Source organism: Triturus cristatus, chromosome 7 (genome assembly GCF_964204655.1).
Source record: "Triturus cristatus chromosome 7, aTriCri1.1, whole genome shotgun sequence".
NCBI lineage: Eukaryota > Metazoa > Chordata > Amphibia > Caudata > Salamandridae > Triturus > Triturus cristatus.
This window is the reverse complement of record NC_140590.1, coordinates 1,163,035,721-1,163,062,253: the sequence shown is the minus strand read 5'-3', so window position 1 is coordinate 1,163,062,253 and position 26,533 is coordinate 1,163,035,721. Positions and strand designations below refer to the sequence as shown.

Genomic DNA, 26,533 nt, shown 5'->3' with positions numbered 1-26,533 from the left:
ATTCAGTTTTCGTTAATCATTATCATCATTTCGTCTTTATTTAGGTCACTAGGACCATAAAAGAATACAACATATCAATAAAAATATGCACAGAAAAGAAGATAAAACAGACATCAATCAGTTAAAATTAACCGTAGAACAGTTAGACTAAAATCTTCAAGAAAATTCATTCAACTGTATTAGCTTAATACAATGAGTACGGGTAATCCACATTGATGTTAGGAATTTTGCAACAGCAAATACAATTGGGGCAGATAGATCTGTTTTCAATATTCTAAAAGCTGGCAAATACTGCCTAAAGGCCAGATTTCTAAGGAGTGGGCGAAGCCAATAGTTCCTTGCTCTTTGGTAAGCTGGGCAGAAGAATATAATATGCAAATCAGTCTCTCGCGAGTATGTGCAAGTGGGGCATTGGACTGTAGAGAGGGAGTTTGTCCAGTGAACTGTGTGCACCCTGAGAGGGAGAGTACTATAACGCCATTGCATATATAACTTCCTTGTTAGTGGAGGGCCCATATCATTGAATGTAAGCTCTAGATGGTATGAGTCTTTAAAGCCCAAGAAGTATTCGGTTGGAGACCCCTCCCTTGCACTCGTAATTGCAAAGCGTAAATTATGCTCATAATAAACCTTGGCAATAGATTTACGTGAAAACCTGGGACATGCAATCCCTGGGTCGGACCACAATAGCGGTCTACCTAATAACTCGCAAGTTTGCTTAATATATCTTAGCCATGGGATTTGTGCAATTTTTGAAAAACGCAAAATCTCAAGCAGCTCAGCTCTATAGTTAGCAAGTTCCGGGGAGCTCCATATTTTACACCAAAAAGTTAGGGGTTTGAGACCCAACTCCTCTGAAATCGGCCTTAGGCCCAGATCTAATCTGAGGGGGAGAAGAGGGGTACCAATCGGTAAAGCTGCCAGTTGCCTTAAAAAATTGTTCTCCGTGACCTGGATCTTCTGGACGGCAGTATGCCCCCAGATTTCAGCTCCATAAGTCACTGCCGCTCTTGCCTGGGTTTTATAAATTTGGAGACGGGGGCCAAATGGCTTATAGGTCAGTCCTTTTGTCATCCTGGTGATGCCACCCACCAGCTGAGTCAGTTTCAAATTTGCCTTAGTTTTATGTGAATGCCACGTCATGGACAGGTTAATTGTTACCCCCAGATATTCAAATGTGTTAACCCTCTCTAATCGGGAGGACCCTATAGAGGGATTTGCGCGTGCTAGGGTAGGCGGGTTGAAGATCATGTAATCACATCTGTATTATTTCTCCTTTCGGTTTCCCTCACCTGCCCACTCTGCTTCCTTCGTCCTTTGTAGACTCTACCAAAGGATCCTTCACCCACCATCTCCAGCACCTGGTACCGTTCCATGACTGGAAAAAAGGGGGTGTGGGGGCACAGCCTGAGAGACGTCCAGGCTGCAAGAGAGGGTGGTCACAGTCTAACAGGGAAAAATGCAGTTGGAGCGGAGTCCGGGTGCGGCACTGCAGTAAAGAGCCGAAACTTCGGGTCCCCACAAGAAACTGTATTTTTTTTAAAACATGGTAACTTTACAGTAGGGACAGCTCCTCCCCTTCTAACTATTATTTTCTTTTCTTCCTGGATCTCAGGACCCTACGGCCTGCCCTAAATTCTGCCTGTTTATTTAGCGACAATGGAAACAAAGGAAACATCTATTAAACGTAGCCTGAGCGGTAACTGAGTCACCGCCACCTTGGGAAGAGGTAGCAGACGCATGAAAACAACAGTGGAACTAGCGCCACGAGTAGCGTGAACTTTCAGACAGTGTAACAAGAACAATTGGGACAGGCACTACCTTGTCTCAACACAGTTTATTTTTGACCAGACCCGGGATTTTTGCTGCGCCTCTTTTTTGTCGCTACCCAAGGTTTCTATCGTTTTTTAATGTACTTTGACGTGGCTATAGTTTCTTATTGATTTTTCTTAGCACGGGCTCTTGCTTATCTTTATTTGTAGCTACCACCAATTTCACGCCCCACTCTCCTTCCAGAGAGCTCGTGCCCATCTTAGTCCGTGTTTACGATTGTCATTGTCCCTTTTCTATACCCATGCCGCACAGGCACTTTCACCGGGCAAAGTCGTCTTCGAGGACCTGCTCTGATTACCGCGTCCCGGCGTCTCCACAGCAACCGCTAGTTCCGTAAGGTTCGGCAGCGTTTCCGGGGCATACCCCTCACAGGAAGATGGCGGAGGAGGAGGATGGAGAAGATACTTGGTGAGGGTGAGGAGGGTTTGCATGGCTTACTGGAAGATACTAGGTCTCGGTCTTACAGCTAGGCCTCACCATTGATATTCTAAGTGGCTACATTGACGCAAGTAGGGTTGTTCGTTTGGGCGTTATCGTAATTTTTGTTAAAGCTGAGCTTCTGGACGTCAGTTTACTGTACGTTTAGAACTGGTTATCGCTGTGAAATGGAGTCAGGATCTATAGCAAACAAACTGAGAACATCTTTGGGTGGCGTAAAACTTGACAGACAAGCCAGCTGCAGGAGGCACCCCTGATGGGAAACAAGATAAATAACCTTGTTTAGTGACTCGGGCGAGATCACCCCTCTGCTCCATCAGTACCACGGACCAATTAAGCGAGCTGCTCTAACTTTAGAGACTGCTCACTTATGACAATTTGCCATATAAGTATTTAATTACATTTTCTGAATTACGCAGAGTCTGACCGACATTGGTAGCTGGTTTTCTTGCGTTGAAGTGATCACGTATCTTGGTATCCAATTAACTATGGACAAAGAACGCCAGATCAATATTCAGACCATTAGATTTTTGTTACTACGGTTGTGGAATGCTGAAAAAATGAACACGAGCCCAACGATTTAAGTGTTAAAATGGCAATAAGTATTTGGTTTGTCGTTTTATTGTGGTGTACGTGAATTTTTGGCCACTGGGAGTAGGGTATGCAAAGATCGAACATTGTAACAACGGTCGTTTAGTCTGAAGTGTATACAGGGCTTAAATTGGGCCAGCTAGGAATTAAAAACAAACATCGAAAAAGGTCCTTTTTGAGCTCTGTTTGATTTCTTTCACTCTACTAGTAAAAACATTGATCAATATCTTAACAATGAATATTTAAGGGAATTAATGTCTGCGATTTAGTCCATGTTTTTATTTGACATGTTTTACTTAATCTTGTATTCTCGAAGCGTGTTCGCTGTTTCTATGATGTTTTTTTTCATGCAGCATATTACGTTTGTGTAGTGCATACTTAATGTATGGAAGGGAAGGAACCCTTTGAGGACCTCCTGCGATACTTTGGAAAGATGCAAGAATCCTTTCAAAAGTGTGTAATTTTGTAGCTTTAGCGTTTAGCATGCTGTCCTTTGTCATTGACACATGTTCAGCTGATGACAAGCTTTATCATGATGTATCTCTTGCATTTATTTATATTCATATGTGTAATTGTTTGAGCTTAGCTCATGCCCCGCATTCCTTCACCATGGTATCCACAATCTAGCTCCTAGATGCGGTTTAGATTCCCTGGAAATCGGACTTGCAGGAAGTGCCTCCTGCGCTTTCTTATGAATACACTTCTTACTGTCACCATACTTGGCAGCGACCTGCAGGAGCCCGCAGTCCACTTTTTAGGTCGAGGACTACCGGTCTGCCGAAGGCAGAACCGGAAGTCGGAAGATTTAATGTTTTCTAGAGTGGCTATTTAGCCCGCCTCTCTTTTAGCTTCTCCTCCATTGGCTGGCTTCCTAAACGGAGGCCAGCCGTTGGAGGAGAGAGCCGTCCCTCCAAATAGGCTCCGTCTTTTTCAGATTCGGGGGCGTGTTCCTTGCTGTTCTTTCCACTTTTTAGCCACGCCCTTTTAGAACAGCAGGAACACGCCCCCGAATCCGAAAAAGTTTGGAAGCTCCCATCCGCCATTTTTTATCGATCGTCTGGCCGTGAGGATCTTCTTGCTGTTGCTCTCTCGCGCTGCCCGCCTAGTTAGGCCCTGTATCTTAAATAATAACCACGTTTCACATTTCCATCTACTACTCGTGTGTCACCCCAGCGCTGCGTCCTCCTCGCTGCCCTGCACACCGTGTTTTCACGCCGTGCCTTTTGTTTGCGGTGAGTGTAGTTTCGTTTCGGCACCAAAGACCCCCCCCCCCCCCCCCATGCATCTCGTACAAGGTGCAGCATTGAATAGTCCTCCCTATTTCGCCCCGGGCTCTCCCGGTTTAGCCGTGTGGCTGCTGGCAACGGGCTGTGGGTGTTCCTTCCTCCCTCCCTCCTAGCGGCAGGGGAGGAGTGCGCAGGACTCCGTGATTGTTTAAGTTCACCCTGGCATTCCCTTCTGCAGCTGTGGGGAGATTGCGTAGGACCAGCCCCTAGCGCCCTACCTCCCGGACGCGCACACCGGCAGCATGTCAGGCATGATCCGTATCGTTATCGAGGGCCCCGGACCCTGGGGCTTCAGGCTCGTCGGTGGGAAGGACTTTGACCAGCCTCTCACCAGCCGCACTGCGCCAGCTATTTTCCAGGGGGATTTTTGCTTAGCCAACAACCCCGGCGCACTCTGAAATTCCCACTCCTTCAAGGCGCATAATATTTTACTACAAAGACTACAGATGCCATAAGAACATTTCCCCAGTTAGTCATAAACCCGGTTTCTTTTTCCTTTTCAACAGTGTGCTTAGGGGGCGGTCGGAGGAGTAATGTAACACCTCCGGCACCCCCCTTCACCTTTCTCACAGTCTCCCCTCCCCTGAGCTCCCCGGTACAAATTAGAGTGGATGCCAGGGTGCGGCTTCCCAACACCACAGCGCTCTACCCCACAGATTGACGAGCCCTCTCGGATGGCAATTTACTGTACAACCGTACCGAGGAGCAGGGGCCAGCGAGGCTGGAGCCAATGAGGCGGAGAGATGGCGATGAAAGGCAGCCCCCCCACCCCCTTCCCCTTCACTCCCTGGGCAGAAATCTTTAATGTTAACAGAGCCGCGGTGGAGAAGGGGGGCGCTCTAACCCTCTTGTCGAATGTTGTCATTTGGTGTTCTTTATCTACAGAGGGTCACAAAGTGTGACCTAGAAAACAGATGTAAAGTTTTTTTTTATTTGACCGTTTTACAGCCCTGCTTCGTTGAACTGTTTTGCTTGAGAAAGTCCTTCGAGATTAGGAGTTTCTGTCACAGGCCAGTGCCGCGAGCCCTCCGTTATCAGACGCTTCTGTTGTTCCTCGGGCTGCGCAGTCACAGTAATCGAGGATGGCTTACAGTCCAGTGCACATCTGATGGACAGGCCTGACTCCCAGATGACTGGAGTCACGTCTGGACAGGATCTCTTAAGCACATCATGGGTCAGCTGGTCAATCATGGAAGGCATTTTATGTCGCTAGCCCCCACCCCAAGCTCAGTCTCATAGAACCCATCACTTTAAATGTATTTTTTGCAGTTAAAAGTAGATTCCGATACTATTCTCTCGGTCACAGGATCTTCTTTGTCATTCCTAAACATTATGGTATTTCTGCCTATGTGCTGGGACAGCAGAGCACATTTACACTTCAAATGTCCCTTTAAAACTCAGTTTAAGGAGAAAACACACACACACACACACACACACACCTCCCCCTCCCCCAAATGCCTTTTATGCGGCAAAATCGCATTTTTGTCGCTTTTTGAAGATTAAAAGATCTTCAGAAAATGCTGTAAGTAGGTGGCGAATACTTTCATAAGCAAGAATTTGACACTGCCACTTTAAGGTTCCAAAGAGCTCCACTGCCCCTGGAAGCCGAGCAGCGGCAGTTAAGGCAGTTTATTTTTCCACTCTTTCACTACCTCACTCTCTCTCACTACCTCACTCTCTATTTCAATACCTCACTCTCTCTCTCTCACTACCTCACTCTCTATCTCACTACCTCACTCTCTTTCTACCTCACTCTCTCTCACTACCTCACTCTCTATTTCAATACCTCACTCTCTCTCTCTATCTCACTACCTCACTCTCTCTCTGCTAATGCAATAGGTATCACATATGCAAAAAAAAAACTAATGCCAATAGAAATGACAATGCCATTTATTTAGGGATACAAAAATGATTAAAAAAATAATGAACAATACCAATAGCTCTACCTAGAATATTGCCGAGACCATTGCATTGTAAATGCTTGTTGACATTTCTGTTGCTAATTTGCTTCCGTCAAGCCTCAATTCTGCCCCTTGCGCTACCGCACTGCTTCAGCTTCACACCTCCGACCCAGTGAGTTGCCTTGTAGGGCGATCCCTTTGTTTTTGGTACGGTTCCCATACCAGAGGGTCCTCCTTGGACGTTGTGCGTGCTCTTGCTGCCGGACACGCGCCTCCCGTACCTTGTGGGTTCACTTGACGCCTCCAGCTATATCTTTGACGCAGCGTATCACAGCAACAGGTTGGCCATATTGCTTTGGGCCACAATTAAAGCCAGCAAATCCAGAACGCTGCGTTTTCATGATTTGGCAGCACATCAATCGTTTTAAATACAAATACTGAAACCTTTGTGCTTATTAGGATTTTCCATCGACCTACAGTAAATAGTGTGGACATTTTTATTTAAGAAAAGAAATTCAACAATTAGTGCAAATACAGCTTTTTCTACAAAATCCTGGTAAGCTACCACAACTATGGGAAAACTGGTACAATACTGTTGAAAATTTCTTAGTAGCAATTGATGCTGAAAAATGTAATGCTAAAGAAAAAAGGCTATTTTATATAGTAATTTAGGTGTGGAAGGCCAACAGATTTTTGATACACCCACTGGATTTTTGATAATTACACCCTCTGGAGGAGGTGAAGGCTGGAATGAATATTTGAAAGCTGTCACCAGCCTAAAGAATACATTTACGGAACAACCAAGTGAACTGCTACAAAGATTCAACTTTAATTGAAGAAAACAAACTTCAGAAGAAACAATTGAAGAATATGTTTGCGCTGAGAAATCTGGCTGCAAAATGTAATTTTGGACCAACGTTAGATGCATCCATTGGGGATCAATTCATGTTTTGCTTCAATTCAAGAAAAAATCAGGAACTTCTCTTTAGAGATCCAACTATGATTGAAGTAGTAGATATGGCTAAAGCTATTGAAATTTCCATTATGTCTAGGAGATGTAGTTCCGCAGACCTCGTGACACAACCCATTGATTCTGTGCAAGTATCAGATTCTGATAACGCTTTAACTTACAGGGCAAAAACAACAAATTTCAACAGAAAAAAGACTATCCTTTTGCTATAAGTGTGGTTCATAAACACATCGGCAATTATGCGGCATGCCTAGCCTTTGGGAAAAGATGAGCCAAGTGCCACAAAATGGTTCACTTTCAGGGCATCTGTAGGAGTGGGGGGAGATACCTCTCATATTGGCTCTGTTGACATAGCCTCTGTCGCAGAGAACTGTACACAGGATATGTCAAGGGTTGTTCTTACACTGGATGTAGATGCAGTTATGTTAAATCTGTGAAAGGACCTATTTGTGATGTTCATATTGGTTCCGTCACATTTGACATGATGGCTGATTCAGGGGCACCCATTACAATTATTTCAGATATGCTATATGATCAAATTTGTAGTTCACTCAAACCTTTACATAACCCAGACGTGTTTCCCAAATCTTATGGTGATCAGGACATCAACTCAGTTGACGAGGGGCAGACGGCAGCGTTGGTTTTACTTGATCTAAGTGCAGCCTTTGATACGGTACTGCACTCAACGCTGTTGTCTCGCCTCTCGGATAGGGGAGTGACGGGATCTGCACTGGAATGGATTAAATCCTTTTTAGCCAACAGGAGTTTCCAGGTGCACTGCCCCCCTTATAAATCCTCCCTCAGAAAGCTCAAACATGGAGTCCCTCAAGGCTCCAGTTTAAGCCCTACACTGTTTAATCTTTACATGGAGCCTTTAGCTCGCATTGTGGAAGCCTTCGGAGTGGATATCGTCACATATGCTGACGATACCCAATTAATAATCAAACTCACCGATAACCAGTCAGATGTGACCACTAATTTCTCCAACTGTATGCTCTCCGTAGCAGGGTGGATGAACAACAACTGTCTACGCCTTAATGGCGACAAAACTGAAATTCTAGTTGTTGGGAAATCCCCCTCTGCTTGGTCACAGGCCTGGTGGCCTACACAACTGGGGGATACTCCTCAGCCGGTTGAGTCTGTTAGAAACCTGGGGATTATGCTGGACACGGAGTTCTCTTTTAAGCATCAGAACAGTAAAATCACGTGCAAATGCTTTGATATACTCAAAACTCTTCGGAAAATCCTCGAGTTACTCCCCATTAGTGCCAGAAAGACACTCATTCATGCCTTAGTCACGCCTCATCTGGACTACGGCAATGCTCTTCTTTTGGGGCTTAGCAAAAAAGGTATTCACCAACTTCAGCGTGTGCAAAATGCCGCCGCACGTATGGTGCTTAACCTCCCACGCAGAGCATCAGGAAAAAAGGCTCTTTATGAACTCCACTGGCTCCCCATTGAGGAGCGAATTAGGTTCAAGGCTCTTTGCTTAGCCCATCGCATAGCTCAGGGTAAAGGCCCCGGCTATTTGCGTAACCTTCTTACCCTTCATCGCCCCGTTCGCTACCTTAGGTCTGCGGGAGCTATGCGGTTCAAACTTCCCCGGGTTCGCAAGACCAAGATCGGAGGTGCTTCGTTTAGGTTTTTGGCCTGTAAACACTGGAATAGGCTTCCTCTTGATCTTCGTATGGAGCCTTCTGAAGCAAGATTCCGTTTAAAATTGAAAACCCACCTATTCCCGGGTATAAACTAACTTCTCTGCATCTGGGATTGGGGTTTGCTCCCGGCCTTTGGTCTTAGGTGGTCAGCAGCAGCATTTGTTAGCGCGGGGACACACTATGGTAGTGTAACCAGGCGCTCTAGAAATGGTTTTATTATTATTATTATTTTATTACAACCTTTATCACTCCTTTTGGAGCTTACAAATTCCTAAGGCTCCCATTTGGTCTTGCATCTGCAGCGAGCGTTCTTCAAAAACAAATGGACACCATTTTAGCACACAGGCTTATCAGGATGACGTCCTTATATTTTTCAAGAATGAAGATCGAACATAAAAATACCCTTAAAAAGTGTTAGACATTTTCATGGATATAGACATTACACTAAGCCTGAGAGATGTCAATTACTCAAAACTGAGTAGATTATTTAGGACATCATATATCCGACACTGATATATACCCAAAGTTTCCATTAGTACAAGTCATACAAGGTTTTGCTCCTCCCAATGATTAGATTACTTTGAAATATTTTCTAGGAATGAAAGAATACTCTTATAAATTCATTCAAGGTTATGCTATGATTGCACAACCTCTTAGAAAGTTGTTGCAGAAAAATGCACAATTTGTTTGGCATGATGCATCTGACCTAGCTTTTACTACAGTTAACATTTTTATGAATGCACCTGCTCTATCGGCTTTTAAACCCAATTCTAAATGCATGTTGATTCAAGTCAGATTGGGATAGGTGCTGTATTGTCTCAATGTTATGAAAACATTGAACACACAGTGGCTTTTGCTTCTCAATCCCTTAAAACTTCAGAATCTCACTATAATACTATTGAGAGAGAGAGAGAAGCATTACCCTGCTCATGGGCTATCGAAAACTTCAAAACGTATCTTTAGGGTAGGAGTTTTGTTCTTTTCACAGACCATAAACCCTTAATTAATTTGCTCAATGGAAATGGCTCACGTAAAGTGCCAGCAAGACATGTTAGACTCCTTTCATGCTTACAGGAGTACAACTTCAAAATTGATTACATTCATGGTAACGGAAACTTGAGAGCGGATTTTTATATAGAATACCCATTCATGATACTGACTCTGAGGAGCATGAAGTTGAATCAGTAGTAGCCACTTTTAGATATTTTAAGTACATCTGAACTCATTTCCCGTGAAGATTGGTTATCTGCCATTGTTGAAGATAACGTCTTATCTTTGGTGATGGAGTTTGTTAAAAAAGGGTGGCCCAAAGAAAGGTCATTATCTGCCCCTCTCAGACCTTTCTCACAAATAACCAGTGAGTTATCCATTGTTAATGGGCTGCTTTTTCGCAATGTTACCATTCCACATACTGTCATAAGACCAAACTATTCCAAGCTGCCTATCGAGGTCATTTAGGGATGGGGGCCACTTGGAAAAATTTAAAACAATATCTTTGGTGGCCCTCACTAGATTCCAAAGTGGCCAACTGGATATCTTCCTAAAGTACTTGTCTGCTTTCAGACAAACACTGGCTTACCCATAACACACTATTACACATGGTTCCATATCCTGAAGAACACTGGTCAAAAGTAGCTCTAGATTTTGCGGGGCCATTTCATTTACTACCATCTGACAAAAAATTCTTGGTAGTCTTTGTTGATTATTTTTCAAAATGGATATTTTTTTTTAATTTGTTCCAGTAGCAAATACTTTGTCTGTGGTAGCTTTTTTAAGCAAAAACTTTGAAAATTAAGGACTTCCAGGGACTTGGTTACTGATAATGGTACTCTATTTAATTTCTTCACACATGAAAGAATTTGTACAAAAACATCACATCCGACATTTGAAAGTAGCTTTATATTCACCGACCTCTAATGATCTGGCAGATAGAGTAAATAAGAAGGGTTACAGTCTGCTTTTGCAAGTAGGGTACCTGTTGAAGAATTCTTGCAACACAGTCTGGCATAATATCTCACCTCCACATTCTACCACTGGCGTGTCTCCTTTTCTTCTATTATGAAAAAGGAAACCAGAAGTGTGTCCGGTTTGGGTGAAGGACACAATGCCCAAAAATAAAGTTTCCCATTGTGGCATAGCCAAATTGGTCAAACAGAGTGGATGCTGCACAGACAAAACACAAGCTGTATTATGTGAAATGTGTTGATTTCAAGGAAAATGATTGGGTTCTGGTTAAACAACATACTGGAGTCAAAAAAGGAGAATCTGTTTTCTTAACCAGTTCAAATTGAGAAAACTTCCAAAGGGTCAGCCTTACTGCAGGGCAAAGCTTGGAGGAATACAAGAGCACTAGTTAAATTGATGCCTGAACAAGCAGTTGAAATTGGTAAGTACAAATACCAGAAATGTGAAAGCTGGTTTAACTTGGAAGATGAAAATTCTTCCTCTTCCTCTATCACTCATTATTCAGTTACTGTTCCAAATACTTCAGACACAGATGTAAGCATCACTGAAGGTGTTTCTGCAAGTATGACAAATGAAAATGTTCCTACGAATGTTGTGGGTGAATTGGTTAGCTAGCCTGATGGTAATGCTCAGTTGCAGTGTAGAAGCACTCGCCGTGTTTTCATGCCTACTAAATATAAGGATTTTTATATGCATTGATTTTATTCTTTTGGTTTTCTTTCTATATAAAGGGGAAGACGATGTAACGTTCTCATTCTGTTCTTTGTTTATGTCATTGACACAGGTGTACAGTTGATGATCAGCTGTATCTCGATGTACCGCGTACATTTGTTTATATTCGTATGTGTAATTGTTTGAGCTTAGCTCATCCCCTGCATTCCTTCCCCATGGTATCCACATCCGAGCTCTTAGATGTGGTTTGGATTCCCTGGAGTTTTGACCTGCGGGAAGTGGGCTCCTGCACTTTCCTATGAATAAACTTCTTACTGTTAACATACTATACCGGTTCTTGGTGGTACACACCTCTCGACAAATGTATATATGTAGACAGAATTCTGAAGTTTTCATTGAAGAAACGTGATATTTATATAGTTCAGGCAATATTAAAGACAAGCCAACATATTTTTCACGATCTTTGCGATTAGTTGTCGTTTCTTCAGGGCAAACAAGGTTACACAATGAGTGTCACAAGATTAAAAGATCCAGTTAGTTCGTTTTTGAAATCCAATCACTCCATGATGAAAAGACCATCTTCAGAAGTACAAAGGAGAATTTCCCCCTTAATTGAATAGGGTTATATGCCCAATTATGTTATCGGCTTAATAACTGCATCGTCCAGTCCAAACAAAAGGTTTGAAAGTACCCAATGCTCTAGACTTATTCGCCTGCAGTTGTTTGTAACAGGCCACAATTGACTGGTCTGGAGGTGAAACTGAAGGCTGTGTGAGTTTCTCAATTGATACCATGCGGCTTTGGGAGAAGAAGATTGTCTTGCATTTTAGCCTTCTGCATCTCCCCTTAAATGACTTTGGTGGTATTTGTAAAACAAATGTGTAAATGTATAGTACATGTAGGATGTGTAATACAGCAAAGGAGTCTATTGAACACACAGAATGCTTGTGTCCATCCTTATACAAGGCCCAGAAAAATACCTAAAACCCATCTTTAAGACAGAAGGTATTGGAACAATATCAGAGGCCCTATTAATCTGTTAAAGGCCCTTAACCACAAAAATGTGGGTCACACTGCAAAATGTATAAGCTTGGGCATTACACACTAGGAGGAAAGTTCAGACTGTGTGGATCTACACTGAGGTCAGTAGTATTTGTTACATTGTCTTTTTGTATTTTTATAGTAATATCTGTAAGTATTTATTGCATTCTGGTTTTTATTTCTATTATTACATATTATTGTATACGGTATCTGATAGACTTCTAGCTGCAGGTTTCTTATCTTTGAATTCGTCTGGCTGAATATGGAAATGTTTGCATGAGCAGTACCCCTTGTGCATGCCGTCTGGTGGCCCAATTCGACTCTGTATGGCATCTATAACCCCAGTTATTACGCTGCGGTCACCTATATAGGAGCCACCCAGGCGCGCAGGCGTCGGTTCTTTTCTTTCTGTGCCAGTATTGTTCCAATACCTTTTGTCTTAATGACAGGGTTTAAATTGTGTTTGCGGCGCCGGTCACTGCGACATGTCAGTAACTGTTCCCCACCTTGTGTGTCTCGACGGCGAGGGCCATGGCTCCGAAGGCCTTGCGGGAGCGAGATGTATGAAGCTCCTTCCGGCCTGGCAGATGACACCGGTTTGCGAGACTCTGGAGGTCCCGATCGAAGAATAGGAGGTCAGGGGACCGCTCCCGGTGTCCAAAGTCCTCTTTCTCCTCTTGTTCTCTGAGGTCTTTGGGACACTCTGGACTAGGCACAAGAAAAAGAAGTCTAAGCGGATTTCCTCTTCGCCTTGGCTGTCTGTCAATCAACGAGGTAAGAAGCACCGACGCTCTACACATGGCTCTGCGGAGCCATGGTCGACTCTGGGTCTCCCTCAATTTCCAGGAGCGCCACCTGCTCTTATAAAATAATTTTATGGGGGGCGTGGTCTCGCCGCGGACGATGTGAGTCGCACATCGCTGAGGCTCCGGGCCGCCGCCGAGGAAAACAGCCTTTAAAGCGGGGCGGTGGATGCGGAGACGAGTTAGCCGGGGGGGGACCGGCTGGATATCGACAGCGGGCGGCTGCCAGGCGCCTTAGAGACTTCCGACACCGGCTGTGGCGAGCAGGGGTGACATGTGAGGCGGGGAGCCGGCGGGAGAGACTGCGACCGCCATCTTGGCTGCGCCTGGCTGACCGGGAGGAGTGCCGCTGGAGCAGCCGCGAGGCCGTGTGCCAGAGCGACGGCGACGTTGAGGCGGCTGGGGCCGTGTGACAGAGCGACAGCGACCTTGAGGCGACTGGGGCCGACGGAGCGGCGACTCGAGGGAGATCGGGCTCGGGGACGGGCGCGGCCGCCATCTTGTGTTCTGCGGCTAGCCCTGGCCCGTCGCTGCGGCTGCCCGTCCCGTGGCGCCAATGAGGAGGCAGACTGTGATGAGGCCTCGGCCCTGACATTGCTACGCGGAGCGGCTGCTGGGGCTACCTGGGGGCACCTGGCCATAACCTACGACTGCACGCGCGGAGCTACTGCCGCGTGGCGGCGTTGCGGGCCCTGCTGCTGGTGACTGGGGCCCCTGGACTGGCCCGGCCGGGCCCTGGCCGCGGCGTCGTTCTGCCAGCCTGTGGCGACTTTGAGCCTGGAAGGCGCCGGCCATCCGTGGAGCGGGGCGGCGAGGAGCCACCGAGCTGAACGTCGGACGACGCCTACAACGACGAGAGCTGGTAGGCCGGGACCTCCCGGACGACCTGGGTGCTTGCTGGGGGCCAGAGCGGAGGCGGGGGCCCGAAGGCGAAGGCGGACGACGCGGAGTGTGCGTGTGGCTGTGAACTAGCCGGGGGCTGAGGGACGCTGGCTGCCACCTTGACTCGCCTCGCGGGAGCGGCCTAGCCCACACGGCGACTGAACTGGGGCCTGGGCCTGGATCGGGGGGCGCTCGAGAAGGAAACGCGCCCAGAGGACGACCGGCGCCCTGATATCCGTGGCCTGCTGCCTACACATGCAAGCCAGACGATAGACTGACGTTGGGCTGGGTGAGGTCCGCTGACGAGCCCTGACCTGAGAGCTGGTGGCGTTCGCTACAGGCGTGACGGCCATTCCTAGTGCTGGAGGGCCTCTCTTGGACGGCGTGGGAGCTCAATCCTGGGACAGTTTAGCGGCCGCATTGCTACGTGGAGTTGGGCCTCGAGGACCTCCTGCGTTGCGGCGCTCTACGCCGTGGCATTGTCGTCTGCGCTCACCCCTGCGCCCCTGTGGTTCTGAGCCGGGAAAGGTGGGGCTGGCCATTCGCCACACGACTGCGGACCCCTGAGCTGCTGGGGGCTGCTACCCCCATTCACTGTGAGGCTGATCCTGAACACGGCCACACCATGACCCGTACGAAACAGGGGAAGGAGCCGCCGGCAACCCCCAAAGACGCCTCTGTTAAGGACTTGTGGACCAAGCCTGCCACGTCGTCACAGAACGTGGAGCCCTCGGGGGCCGGGGCCTCGTCAGCCCCCGTCACGCAATCCTTCATGACGGCATTCATGCAAGAACTTAAATCGGAGATTGGGTCCCTCCGCTCTGAGGTCCAAGCATGCGTGAAGGACCTTCGGAGGGATGTGGGAGAGCTGGGTGGCCGAGTGGATGACTTGGAAAAAACCCTGGATGCACGCACGGAGGACCAAGAACACCTGTGGCAAAGACTGGCGACTTTGGAAGAACAACATGTTGAGCTCCAGATCCAACAGGAGGACTTGGAAAATAGGGGGCGCCGGAACAACATACGCATCCGGGGGGTGCCACCTGGGGCAGAAGGGGCAGATATTATGTCCTTCGTGGCGGACTTACTCCATGACATCCGAGGGGATGATGACACTTCGCCGCCCACCCTGGACCGCGCTCATAGGGTTTCGGGGCCGATGGGGAGGCCGGGCCTGGTCCCTGACATCTTGACACGGGTTCACTTCTTTGTTGAAAAGGAAGCCATTCTCCAGGCGGCCAGAGGCAAATCCGAAATCCTCTGCGGAGGGAAGCCCATTCAACTGTTCCAGGACTTGGCCTCCACCACTCTCCGGCGACGCCGGGACTTCAAGCCCATCACTGCCAAATTGAGGGAGCTTAACATCCGCTACCAATGGGCCCATCCCTTCGCCCTCATGTTTCAGTGGGAGTCCAAGCGGCGGGTGCTGCGCTCATACCGGGAAGCGGCCCAACTCCTACAGATTCCTGATTCACCGCCGGCCAGCCCCGCGCGGCGCCCATCCAAACTCAGAGTCCCGGCGAAGCCGCAATGGTCCACGGTGCGACACCCTAGACACCCACCGTCGCCGGATGGCAGCAGGGCCTCCCGGGACAAGCAGGACATTATCGAACATATCAAATCCTTGGAGGGCTCCTCCTCGCCGCTGGGCTCCCAGGCCTCTGCCGTTAAATGACCAACGCCCGCCGAGGATCTGCTCACTTAGCTGCATTCACATTATTGAGCTGGCTGAGCCGACCGGAGGCATGGCTGGCTGTGGTCTGCATCTCTCCCCCATTGCTGGCGCCCTGGACGCCTCACTCGGAGGCGCATCGTCGTCTCCTCTACGGGGCACTGTCTCCCAGGCTTGGGCGGCGGCCCGGGCTAGACCCTCGACACCATAACTTTGCGGTTCAACGATGGCGAACCCCCCATCCTATTTCTGGGAGAGTGACATCTCCGAGACAGCCTGTGCCATGGTGCCTGGCTACTCTCTTGACTGGAATAGGCTCTTCCGGCCCTGTTGGCCGACTACAGGTTTACATGGTTGTACTTGTTCATATTTGTTCTCCTCCGTAACCTCTTTCCTTCCTTACCCTTGGCGGGGGGGACATGTGTTTGGGTGGGATGCTCAGGCGGGTGGCGCCCTACTGGGGATTCTATGACAATGACTACCATCGCTACCTGGAAGATTCTCTCTCTCAATGTGAATGGGCTCAACTCCCCCAACAAACGACGCCTCATCTGGCGCTACCTCCTCCTGCAGAACCCCGACATCATTCTTCTTCAAGAGACTCACCTCCTCAAGTCCGACGTGGGCCGGATGGCGCATCCGCGCTTCCCCCTTCAGTTCTGGTCCTCGGCTCCTTCAAAGACGGCAGGGGTGGCGATCTTGTGCCGGGCGGGGATAACCCGGGGTGATTCCAAGGTACATAGAGATGCGGAGGGGCGGTTTCTGCGGGTGGAGATCGGGCGGGGCTCCCGCGCTTTGACACTGTGTAATTTATATGTCCCCAACCAGGGTCAGGACCTCTTCTTGCGTAGGGTAATCAGGGAACACCTAGAGCCGGTAACCACAGACCTCATAGTCGGGGGGGACTTCAACTGGGTGTGGGACGCGGAGCTTGACCGGTGTGGGGGCGCTTTTCACGGGGTGGGGGCCATGTCTGCGGCTGTGAAACGCTCCTTAACCGCCTTAACCTTAGTGGATGTTTGGAGGTACCACTCCCCGGGGTTGCGCGACTACACCTTTTACTCCCATGTTCACCGCACTTACTCCCGCATTGACCTCCTTCTCGTATCGCACTCCCTACTCAAGGACTACATCTCGGTGTCCCACTCCACCATCTCGGTCTCGGACCATGCCCATGTCGAGCTGCTTCTACGAGAAGGTCCTCCCCACCCGCTGCGTCCGCGCCGCTGGCGCTTCCCGGACCACGTCCTCCGGGATCCAGTGGATAGAGAGGAGCTCCAAACAGCTATCCTGGCATATTTCGAGGATAACGACCTGCCGGGGACCCCCCTCCCTATCCTTTGGGACGCCTTCAAGGCCACTATACGGGGCACTCTCACAGCCTTGGCGGCTGCTCGAGCGCGTGAGGCCCAGCTCTATGAGACAAAAACTACGAGGGAGTTGCAGGTGCTCGAGCAGATGGACAAAGAGCGCCCGCTAGCGACGCACAAGTGCCGCTTGGCCGTCCTACGGGGGCAGCTCCGCGCACATAGGGTTAACAAGGCTGAGCGCGCTCTGCTGGCACTCAAGCAGCGCTACTATGCGGGGGGCGACAAGGTGGGCGCTGTTCTGGCGCGACGTTTGCGGACGCGGGCAGCTGCGGCACATATCGCGAAGCTACAGAAGGCGGACGGGTCCTGGGCCGTTACGGAATCGGCGAAGCTCCAAACGTTTCACGACTACTATTCAGGCCTTTACACTGGCGACCCCCCCGCGGCGGAGCTGGTTGCGGAAGCCTTAGACGCTTGTCACTGGGACCCGTTGAGTGGGCATCACTCCGGGCTTCTGGAGGACTCTATCACCAGAGCTGGTTGGCGCTCTGCGCGACCTCCCGCTTGGCAAGGCGCCCGGCCCGGACGGGCTCCCGGTGTCGTTCTACCGCGCCTTTTTACCGCAATTGCAGCCGTACCTTTTGCGCCTCTTTAACTCTTTTGGGGAGTCGGTAGGGCCTTCAGCAGATATGACAATGGCCGACATAACGCTCATCCCGAAGCCCGGGAAGGACCATACGCTGTGTTCCTCCTACCGGCCTATTGCCCTGCTGAACACCGATTTAAAACTATACACTAAAATTCTAGCCAAGCGGCTTAGCCCTCACCTCCCCAATCTCATTGAGCCCGACCAGGTGGGGTTCATCCATCAGCGCCAGGGCGCGGACAATGTACGGCGTATTGCACATATCGTCGGGAAGGCCCAGCACTGGAAGATCCCGGCCTGCCTGTTGTCGCTCGACGCGGAAAAAGCGTTCGACAGGGTGGACTGGACCTTTCTTCGAGCAGTGCTGCGGAAAATAGGCCTGGGTCCTAAGATGGTGGCGCGCATTATGGCCCCGTATATCTCGCCAGTTGCCAGGGTGCGGGTTAACGGGCAGCTCACGCAACCTTTTCCCATCTGCAGAGGCACTCGGCAGGGCTGTCCCCTATCGCCCCTATTGTTCGCTCTGGTGGTGGAGCCTCTGGCCATTATGATTCGGCGGTCCCCTGATATCTGTGGTATAGCCCTTCGCGGAGTGCAGCACAAGATTGCTCTCTTCGCGGACGACCTCCTTCTCACCCTCTCTGAGCCCCTGCGCTCACTGCCGGCGGTACACTCGCTACTCTGCACCTACGAACGTGCCTCTGGGCTCAAAATTAACCACACCAAGTCCTGGGCCCTTAACATCTCAATCCCGGCCGAAGAGCTCCCAGCGATTCAAGTTTCGGCCCCGTATCAGTGGGCGGACGCGTCAGTGCGATACTTGGGTCTTAACTTGACTCCAGATCTGGCCACTTGGACGCAAGCCAACTGGCAAGACTACAAAACCTCTGTCCTGGCTGACCTGCGGGCGTGGAGGGCCTTACCGCTCTCCTGGTTGGGCCGCCTAAACACAGTGAAGATGTCGATACTGCCAAGGGTCCTCTATCTATTTCAAACACTGCCAACTCCGATTCCGGAACATCAAATACAGGGGCTCCAACGCGAGCTCAACGCGTTTGTTTGGGGGGGGGGAAAAACCACGGTTCTCGAATAAAATCTTGAGTCTCCCCCGGGACAGGGGTGGCCTGGCCTGCCCTAACCTCCTCGAATATTACTGGGCGTCGCACCTTCGCTGTATTCTGGAGTGGGGGGCGTGGGAGAGCGAAAAGGTGTGGTTCCACATGGACAGGGCAGTCACCTGCCGGCCGCTATGGGACCATGCTTGGCTTCCCCGGGCGGCCCGACATCGCAGCGCCTACATGGCCGTCCCTACCAAAACGGTCCTGGAGATCTGGGATAAAGTGGCGGTGAGTAGGGGCTTGACCACCTTTCCATCCCCACACACCCCGATTGCGCGAAATCCACAGTTCCCGCCAGCATGTCAGACACCTTACTTCGCGAACTGGACAGAGTCGGGCTGCAGGACGATACGAGACCTATTTTGCGGTGACACTCTCAAAACCTTTACACAGTGCAAACAGGAATTTGGGCTCCTGGACGGAGACAAATACCAATATATACAACTGCGGCACTGGATACAGGGCTCGTCCCTGACGCCGGCGGCCACGCGACCCTACACACAGTTCGAACAGCTAGCGCGGGATTTAGGCAACTATAAGGGGCTCATTTCCCGCATCTACAAGGTGCTGCAGCGCTCGCACCGGCTTGACCCTCACCCTTATCAGACGAGATGGCACTCCTCTACTAGCTCGGGCGTCACCCCTGCCCAATGGGCCCGGCTTTGGGGCGACATCCCTAAAATACTACGTAGCATCCCTCAACAAGAATCGGCGTACAAAGTAATGACCCAATGGTACTACACCCCTGCCAGACTCCACAAAATGTTTCCCAATTCCTCTCCCCTGTGCTGGCGATGTACTCAGGCGCAGGGAGACTTTATACATATTTGGTGGACATGTCCACTTCTGAAAATCTTCTGGAAGGAGGTCCTCAGCCATGTAAAAAGGGTGCTCGGGTTCCCTCTTCCGGAGGATCCGCTGGTGGTCCTTCTGGGGGTTAGACCAACAACCCTGAGAGCCATGACGGGTCGAGATCGGCACCTTAGCCTCCACATGCTGGGCGCTGCAAAACAAACAGTAGCCCTTCACTGGAAGAAGCCGGAGTCGCCCTCAGTAAACGTGTGGTTTACCCGTCTGTGGCAAGTGGTGGCGATGGAGTTTCTCACGGCGCGTCTACAGCTTCGGGACGCCAAGTATAAGAAACTCTGGAAGCCCTTGGTGGACTACCTGGGGCGGCTAGAGCATGCTCGCTTACAGCCGCCGCGACTTCGAGCCCTGAAACTCTTTGATGACGCGCTAGTTCCCACGGACCCGGGGGGGTTCTGGAACACCGCAGGGGGTAGGTAACGTAACCCACTAGTGAGAGCCGACCCGGAGGGAGGGGAGGAGACCCTGCTGTTAGCGGACTACACCCTGAAGGGCCCCCATCTGCTGGGGATAGCTGAGCGCGCATCTTTTCTCCCTCGCCATGACTATCGCCCTTCGCGATGGTCCACACCCTCCCCCTCTTCCCTTGTTTTCTCCCCCTGGTTGATTGGTCGTCACATTGGCAATCTTTAATGTGGGGAGTGGGGCGCTACTTACTGCTCTGTGCATCATTGATGACAGGTACCTGACTTGTACAGCGCCTCCTTTAGGTGATTTTTGCTAGCATATGCTGTGACCCTACCATCGCACAACTGGGACACCCCACTGCCCTACCCTAACGCTACCTGCCCGGCTGGCCCGGGACGAGTGGGACATTTCGTTCGTCTTGGTTCCTAGCCTTTAAGAACTGTCTCTACAGGGTTGCTGGGCGGGAGGTCTACTGAGGGTTTAACGCTACTAAGGCAAACAGCCTCTGGAAGTCAATGTACCTGTGGGGGCCGGTTCCTGGGCTATAGCTAATGTTCCTGGTGCTAAAGCATATGCTTATATTCATGCCAATGACTAGTCACCTGCTGCCGGCCAATGTGGTTGTAGGCGAACAAGCTGTGTATGGATTTTTGCACGACCGTTAAAATCAATAAAAGTTGGTTCAAAAAAAATAAATAATTTTATGAGGTCATGCACCATGTATTTGAGCGGGCTGACACCTCTGGTGAACTTTTGGGCCTCACTGGTTCGGAAGGGGCCTCATCGGATTCAACACTGTTGTCTCCGGCCATGGCACCAGTGGGGCCTCGTGGATCCGGGACAACACTGGTCGTGCCAACGCGACTTTCCCTGGCGTCGGACCTGTAGTCTGTGCATTCGGCGCCACCGGTGCCCACTGGTAGTGCCAACAGCATTCTTGTTCCCGACGACTCGGAATGTGATCGGTGTCACTTTGTGCTGGCAGAACCTAAAGGTTCGATGTTGTCATCTGGAAATTTTGAGGACTTTTAAGGCAATGGAGAAGACTGGGAGGGGAGTATGGACCCTTTAAAAACCCAGGATTTATCTGTAGAACAGATGGAATGGTCTGAGGATCTGGGAGAAGCCAGCGGATGGTATACATCCTCAGATACTGGCATGCTCTCTCCACCGACTGTGGCTATGGAGGAGGGGGCTTCTTATGCCATTGTGGTAAAGAGGGCAGAAGAGGTCCTTGGACTGGAGTTTCCATCCGTGCAGGTCAGGACTAATCTTCTGACTGAAGTACTTCATATTTCCCTTTAATGAAGCACTAACTGATGTCCTCCTAGGCACGTGGTCCAAGCCTAGCACACATGCTCCTGTGAACAGGACAATTGCATGCCGCCATTGCCTGGCTCTGGGCAACCCAAGGTTACTCAGCCAACACCCCACCCCTGAGAGTTTGGTGGTGCAGGCTTAGATTTCCTATGGTGCATTCCCTTTCGCTCCTCTAGATAGGAAATCTAAGAGGCTGGACTCACTTGGGAAGAAAATGTTTTATTCCACCAGCCTGGCATTGCGGTCAGTGAATACTGCATGCTTATTGTGCTGTTTCTCCCAATCCCTTTTGGAGACGGTTGCGCAAGTGCTGACACAGGTCTGGTAGAAGGCCTGGACTATGTCAGCACTTGCGCAACCGTCTCCTTAAGGGAGTGGGAGAAACAGCCTTTCTGGAGGCAATAACTTTGGCCTGGAGGTGAGTAAGTTGTAGGCATTGTCATCCAAGTCTCCTCATATGATGATCTTTGGAGATAAGCTGGTTCTTTGCACCGGGCTTCTTTTTGGCAAAGGTGGCGACTCCATTCCATCTGGGTCAATAAATCACGCTGCCCACTTTTTTGCTCCTCCACATCCTCTAAGGAAGAGGAGTCTCCACCGTCTGGACCCAAAAGAAAGCGTTGTAGTTCTACCTTGACCGCACAAAACAGTTCCGGCTGGATGAACAACTTTTTGTGTGGTACGTGGGAGATAAAAAGGGTCAGGCAGTGCAGAAACCGACCATTTCTCACCGAGTCATTCTCTGCATTAAGATCTGCTATGGCCTGGATAAGTAGCAACCCCCTGAGGGCTTATGAGCTCATTCCACTTAGGTGGGAAGGCTGCAACCACGACATTGTCTCAGGGTCTCCCAGTCCTGGACATCTGCCAGGAAGCAAGTGGGCATCTTTGCTCACGTTTTCCAAGCACTTCTGCCTGGACAGTCCAGTCCGCAGGGACTGGCATTTTGGCCGTTGGGTCCTGCAGGACTTCTGATTGTGAGGAATCTGTCAGCAGCTCACCGCCAGGATGCTAAGGCTTATGTATCTATTCAGGGACTTCTAGCTGCAGATTCCTTATCTTTATCAGATGAACAAGTTACTTACCTTCGGTTATGCATTATCTGGTATAGACAATATCTAGTTGCAGATTCCTTGCAGACCCACCCAACCCTCCCGCTCTGCTGACTCATTTCTTTGGGCTAAGGTTCCCTTTTTCAGGGCCCTAGTGATGACACACATTCAAGTCAATCACTTCATGGCTCTTCGCTTCTGGCATAGAAAAGTACCGATGTCCGCTGGCCTGTGTGGTGCCTATATAGGTGACCACAACATCATAACTGACACTAACGACGATGCTGCCAACGTCAATCAGATCCAAATGGAGCCATCCGAAGGCACGCGCAAGGAGTACTGCTCACACAAAAGTTTCCAGATCCAGCCTGACACCGGATAATTCAAAGGTAAGGTATCTGCAGCTAGATATTGTCTCTACCACATAATGCGTTACTGAAGGTAAGTAACTTGTTCTGTAAAGAAATTTAAAGAATTAAACGTGCATGCCTCCACGTTTTATATATCTAGATGCAGCACTAGAAAGCTCTGAGAGGCACCAACATTTCAGCTGCATGGCACACTATGGGAGTCACAAAAATTTAGTTTACATTTTTAAGCCAGGCCTTCCATTACATAGGCCACTCTCTTTTTAGAGACTCCTCTCCCTCACACTTTTTCCATCCTACTTAAAGCCCTTGGTGTATATATATACTTTAGTTCTAAGTAGTAATGCCATTGAAATATACTTTGTTTGTTTTGTTACGTTTCTTTGCAAACAAGGGTTTCTTGTCTGGTCACTTATTGGGTCAAAGGCTTCACCAAGTTTCTGTATTTGTAAAACCGTTGAGCACTTGGTAACAGGGCAACCACTATTTTTGAAACCTTAAAAAAAACATAGATTTGCTCTAGGTGTTTCCCCACAGGAGACATGAGGCTAACAATTAAAGGACAGTCAGAAATCACTTACGTGGTGTAGCTGGATACCCTGACCTCAATAAGTCCCTACACGACTAATAACAAGTGACTCCTCCCACTTCCAAAGGACATCTGTAGACTGGACCTCACTTTGCATATTCTTTCATTTCACAAGGTCCTGGGAGTCTCTCTGAGCTTAGAGGGTTCAGTTTGCAAGGGAAAGTCCTCTCTAGGATGTTGATGGCAGGGGCTGGCACTATTAGCTTAGACTGCTTGGGATTCTGCAACACCAAATGTGACCCAGTGTTGCCCAAGTGGCTGCTTCTGAGGGACCCCAGTGGTATTGCCTAAATGGGAGATTTAGGTAATGTTTGAGACATGTGGCTATTGCATTATGCATTGCTTTCAGGATTTTGAGGAACTTTAGCAAAAAGAGAGGGATTTAGTTATATGTCTGAGTGCTGGTGGCACATGGAGTGAAAGAGTTGGCTGTAACACATTACCTGTGGAACAGGATATCACAAATGACACACACTAAGCCACATTACCTCAATCCCAACTCCACTTGCCCTTACAAATCCACCCACCTAGCATATGCAGATATATTTCTTAATCTTAGCATAGGCCTGCATTCAGTGGTTTTCTGTACTGAGCCATGGGCATCAGGAGGGGTAGAAGCAAACACACCCATGGTCAAAGAAACTAGGAGAGATGGGGTGTTTTTTCAAGAGCAGGGTAGCAGGCTGGAAATTTAACTTGTTAGACTTAATGGTTTTCAATGTGTCCATGGAGGCCCATGGGCAGTACTTGGTTACTGAATACTTTGTTGTGGGTATTGTTATTTACCACTTATGTCCTAGAGCACCAGTACTATTGCACTCCATTTGGATAACTGCATAACCAAGTTTCTCACTTTGGATACTTGACTCCTTAAGGGTTGTTCTGTTGAGTTTTTAAGGCTTGCTGAAGCATGTGCATCGTGGCCTGCTTTCGCTCGATCACCCACACACAAGGTATCTGAGTTGTGTGAGAACCAGTGACTGCCCGTCTTGTTTTGGTGAGAGCTGCCTGGAAGTAGGAGTGTTGCATAAACTGAGTCTCTGGCTTAGCTCTACTAGTTTTGTTTTCACACCCACAGGTTACACGAGGAAGCTTAGTCTAATGCACCAGCGCTGAATATGAAAAACAAGTTATTGTAGCCCAGCAGAACCCCACGCAATATATAAATGAGGTTGTGTCAATGCTGTTGGGATACTAACGGGGAGTAATCCAAATGATTGTTCATTAATGATTTACACACTCAAGATCACTAGAAATGGAATATGTATTTAAACCTACTTATTTTAAAATATTTATTTTAAAATGCCAGGATCTAGGGCACGTAATGTTGGTAACATTACAGATGATAATAATAAACAACTAAACTTTCGAAAAACAGGGAAAGCTTCTAACATCGCAATTTATAGCCATTGCACCCTCATTGTGCTAGCTCTAAGCGCTATGCTAGTTCTAATATATGAATAAATATTAAGCCTGAGATTCAGAGGCGGTGCACATACCTGGACAACAGGGTTTGTTGTCGGTTTGGATTAGCTTGTCCGTTATTTGGAGCACAAGGCCAGAGATGGTGTCTACGAGATAACACAATCCTGGCACTAGTTTATGAAGGCAGAATGGAATGATTCTCAGAGCCTTGGGAAGTCTTGCTTGAGGCTTCTTTGGTTGAGATAGAATCTGGTGCCGTGCTCATCTGGATTTGCGTCTGCGACCTCAGTGAATGTTTCTCTCTTCACTAAGTGGTCAAGTGGCAGTCCCTGTATACCGAACCTTATCAGAGATTGGAAGTTCTGACATAAGTTGAGGAAAGTCTGACAAGTTATGTGCATCAAGGAGTTCATCCCAGACGTTTTCCTTATGGACATAAGGTGCAAGTATGTCAATTCAGACTACACTATTTTGGCTATGGATGTTTTATGACCTTGAGAAAGGTACCTGTCCCAGACTGATGTCGCACTGGGAGTTTTGTTGGCTTTATCTGAATGACTTGACACTTTTACAGTTCTTGGAAAGATAGGAAACCGCGTCAAAGGCAGACATGTTGACAATACTGCTTAATTTGAGGGAAAAATGTCAGCCTCCATTACCTATGATGGTTTCAGGACCAAAGGTATACAACTGGACAACTAAAATAGAAACTATAGCTAAAATGGAGCCTGTCCTGTGCGTGCTTCAGAACCTAAAACTATAAAAGAAAAATCCCTAAACGCAAGAGTTTAAAAGCAATAGAATAATGGAAGGAAACAGTCATAAGATTTATGACATTGCTGGAATCATTTCTAAGCTATATAATTGAGAAATTATATCTGAATGTGTTTTTGATTGATCTTGCATATCAGACGTAGTCCTTATACATTTACAGATTAAAAGCACATAGAAACATGCATTTGATGAGCTAGCTATTCATCAATTGTTACATGTTTAATAATGGGTCTTAAAACTGAAACGAAAACGGGTGTCTCTGTGCTGGAAGACATGATCCTTTACAGCAGCCGCTCTTAATAAATATACTTTAAAAAAACATGAATTGTAATGTGCAACATCATATGCGAGGAAAAATAAAATTGAACTAGACCATTTTTTCATTTTTAGTTCTCGCCTGAGCCAGCGTGCATGCGCTGCTCTGCGAGGCATTAAGTAAGGGCTTTTGAGCTCTGAGCACACGCTCGTGCATGTGTTGCTTTTTCTTTTTTCCTAGCCCGCAATTGGCCTGTGCATGGTTTTTTTTTTTTTTTTTTTTTTTTTTTTAAACACAGCACGCAATTGGTGCAAGGTGGGTGATTGTCCCGCCTTGTTTGTTCGATGGCCTAGAGTCCTCGGGCACGAGCTTCAATCCCATCTGTCTCCCAATTATCGCGTTGGCCGTAATTGGAAACAGATGGTGCTCACTTTTTTCTGTTTTCGACTGCTTTTTTAACAAATGCACCAATCTGACTTTCACTGATGCAACGATAAGTAACAGGAAGACGGCTATGTCGTAAAACTACTTTTGACGTGCATGTGGATTTCGTTCCTCGTCTCTCCTTCGATCTGTGTGGTGAAGCCGTTCAACTCAACTTTTTGTTGTGTAAACTGTGGCCTCTTCGTGTTTTCATATTTGAGTATAATCTGTGTTTAGAACATTTCTTACAGAGATACTGCGGTGG

The 26,533-nt window shown here is 48.5% G+C and overlaps 2 protein-coding genes across 10 annotated transcripts in view; one reads left to right on the top strand and one right to left on the bottom strand.

The window, feature by feature from the left end:
- STK36 (serine/threonine kinase 36) overlaps window positions 1-1,606 on the bottom strand; it is a 290,182-nt gene extending 288,576 nt beyond the window's left edge. For all 4 annotated transcript variants that reach the window (XM_085618423.1, XM_085618425.1, XM_085618424.1 and 1 more), the window contains exon 1: window positions 1,293-1,606. In XM_085618423.1, coding sequence (XP_085474549.1) covers window positions 1,293-1,376 — 84 coding nt within the window. In that variant the 5' untranslated portion in view covers window positions 1,377-1,606. The remainder of the gene's footprint in view (window positions 1-1,292) is intronic.
- A 483-nt stretch (window positions 1,607-2,089) lies between these two features.
- RNF25 (ring finger protein 25) overlaps window positions 2,090-26,533 on the top strand; it is a 158,436-nt gene continuing 133,992 nt past the window's right edge. The window contains exon 1 of one of the 6 annotated variants that reach the window (XM_085618416.1): window positions 2,090-2,241. In XM_085618416.1, coding sequence (XP_085474542.1) covers window positions 2,210-2,241 — 32 coding nt within the window. In that variant the 5' untranslated portion in view covers window positions 2,090-2,209. Of the gene's footprint in view, window positions 2,248-3,902; window positions 4,095-26,533 lie in introns of those variants that run through there. The other 5 variants (XM_085618417.1, XM_085618420.1, XM_085618419.1 and 2 more) reach the window with 5 other exon arrangements.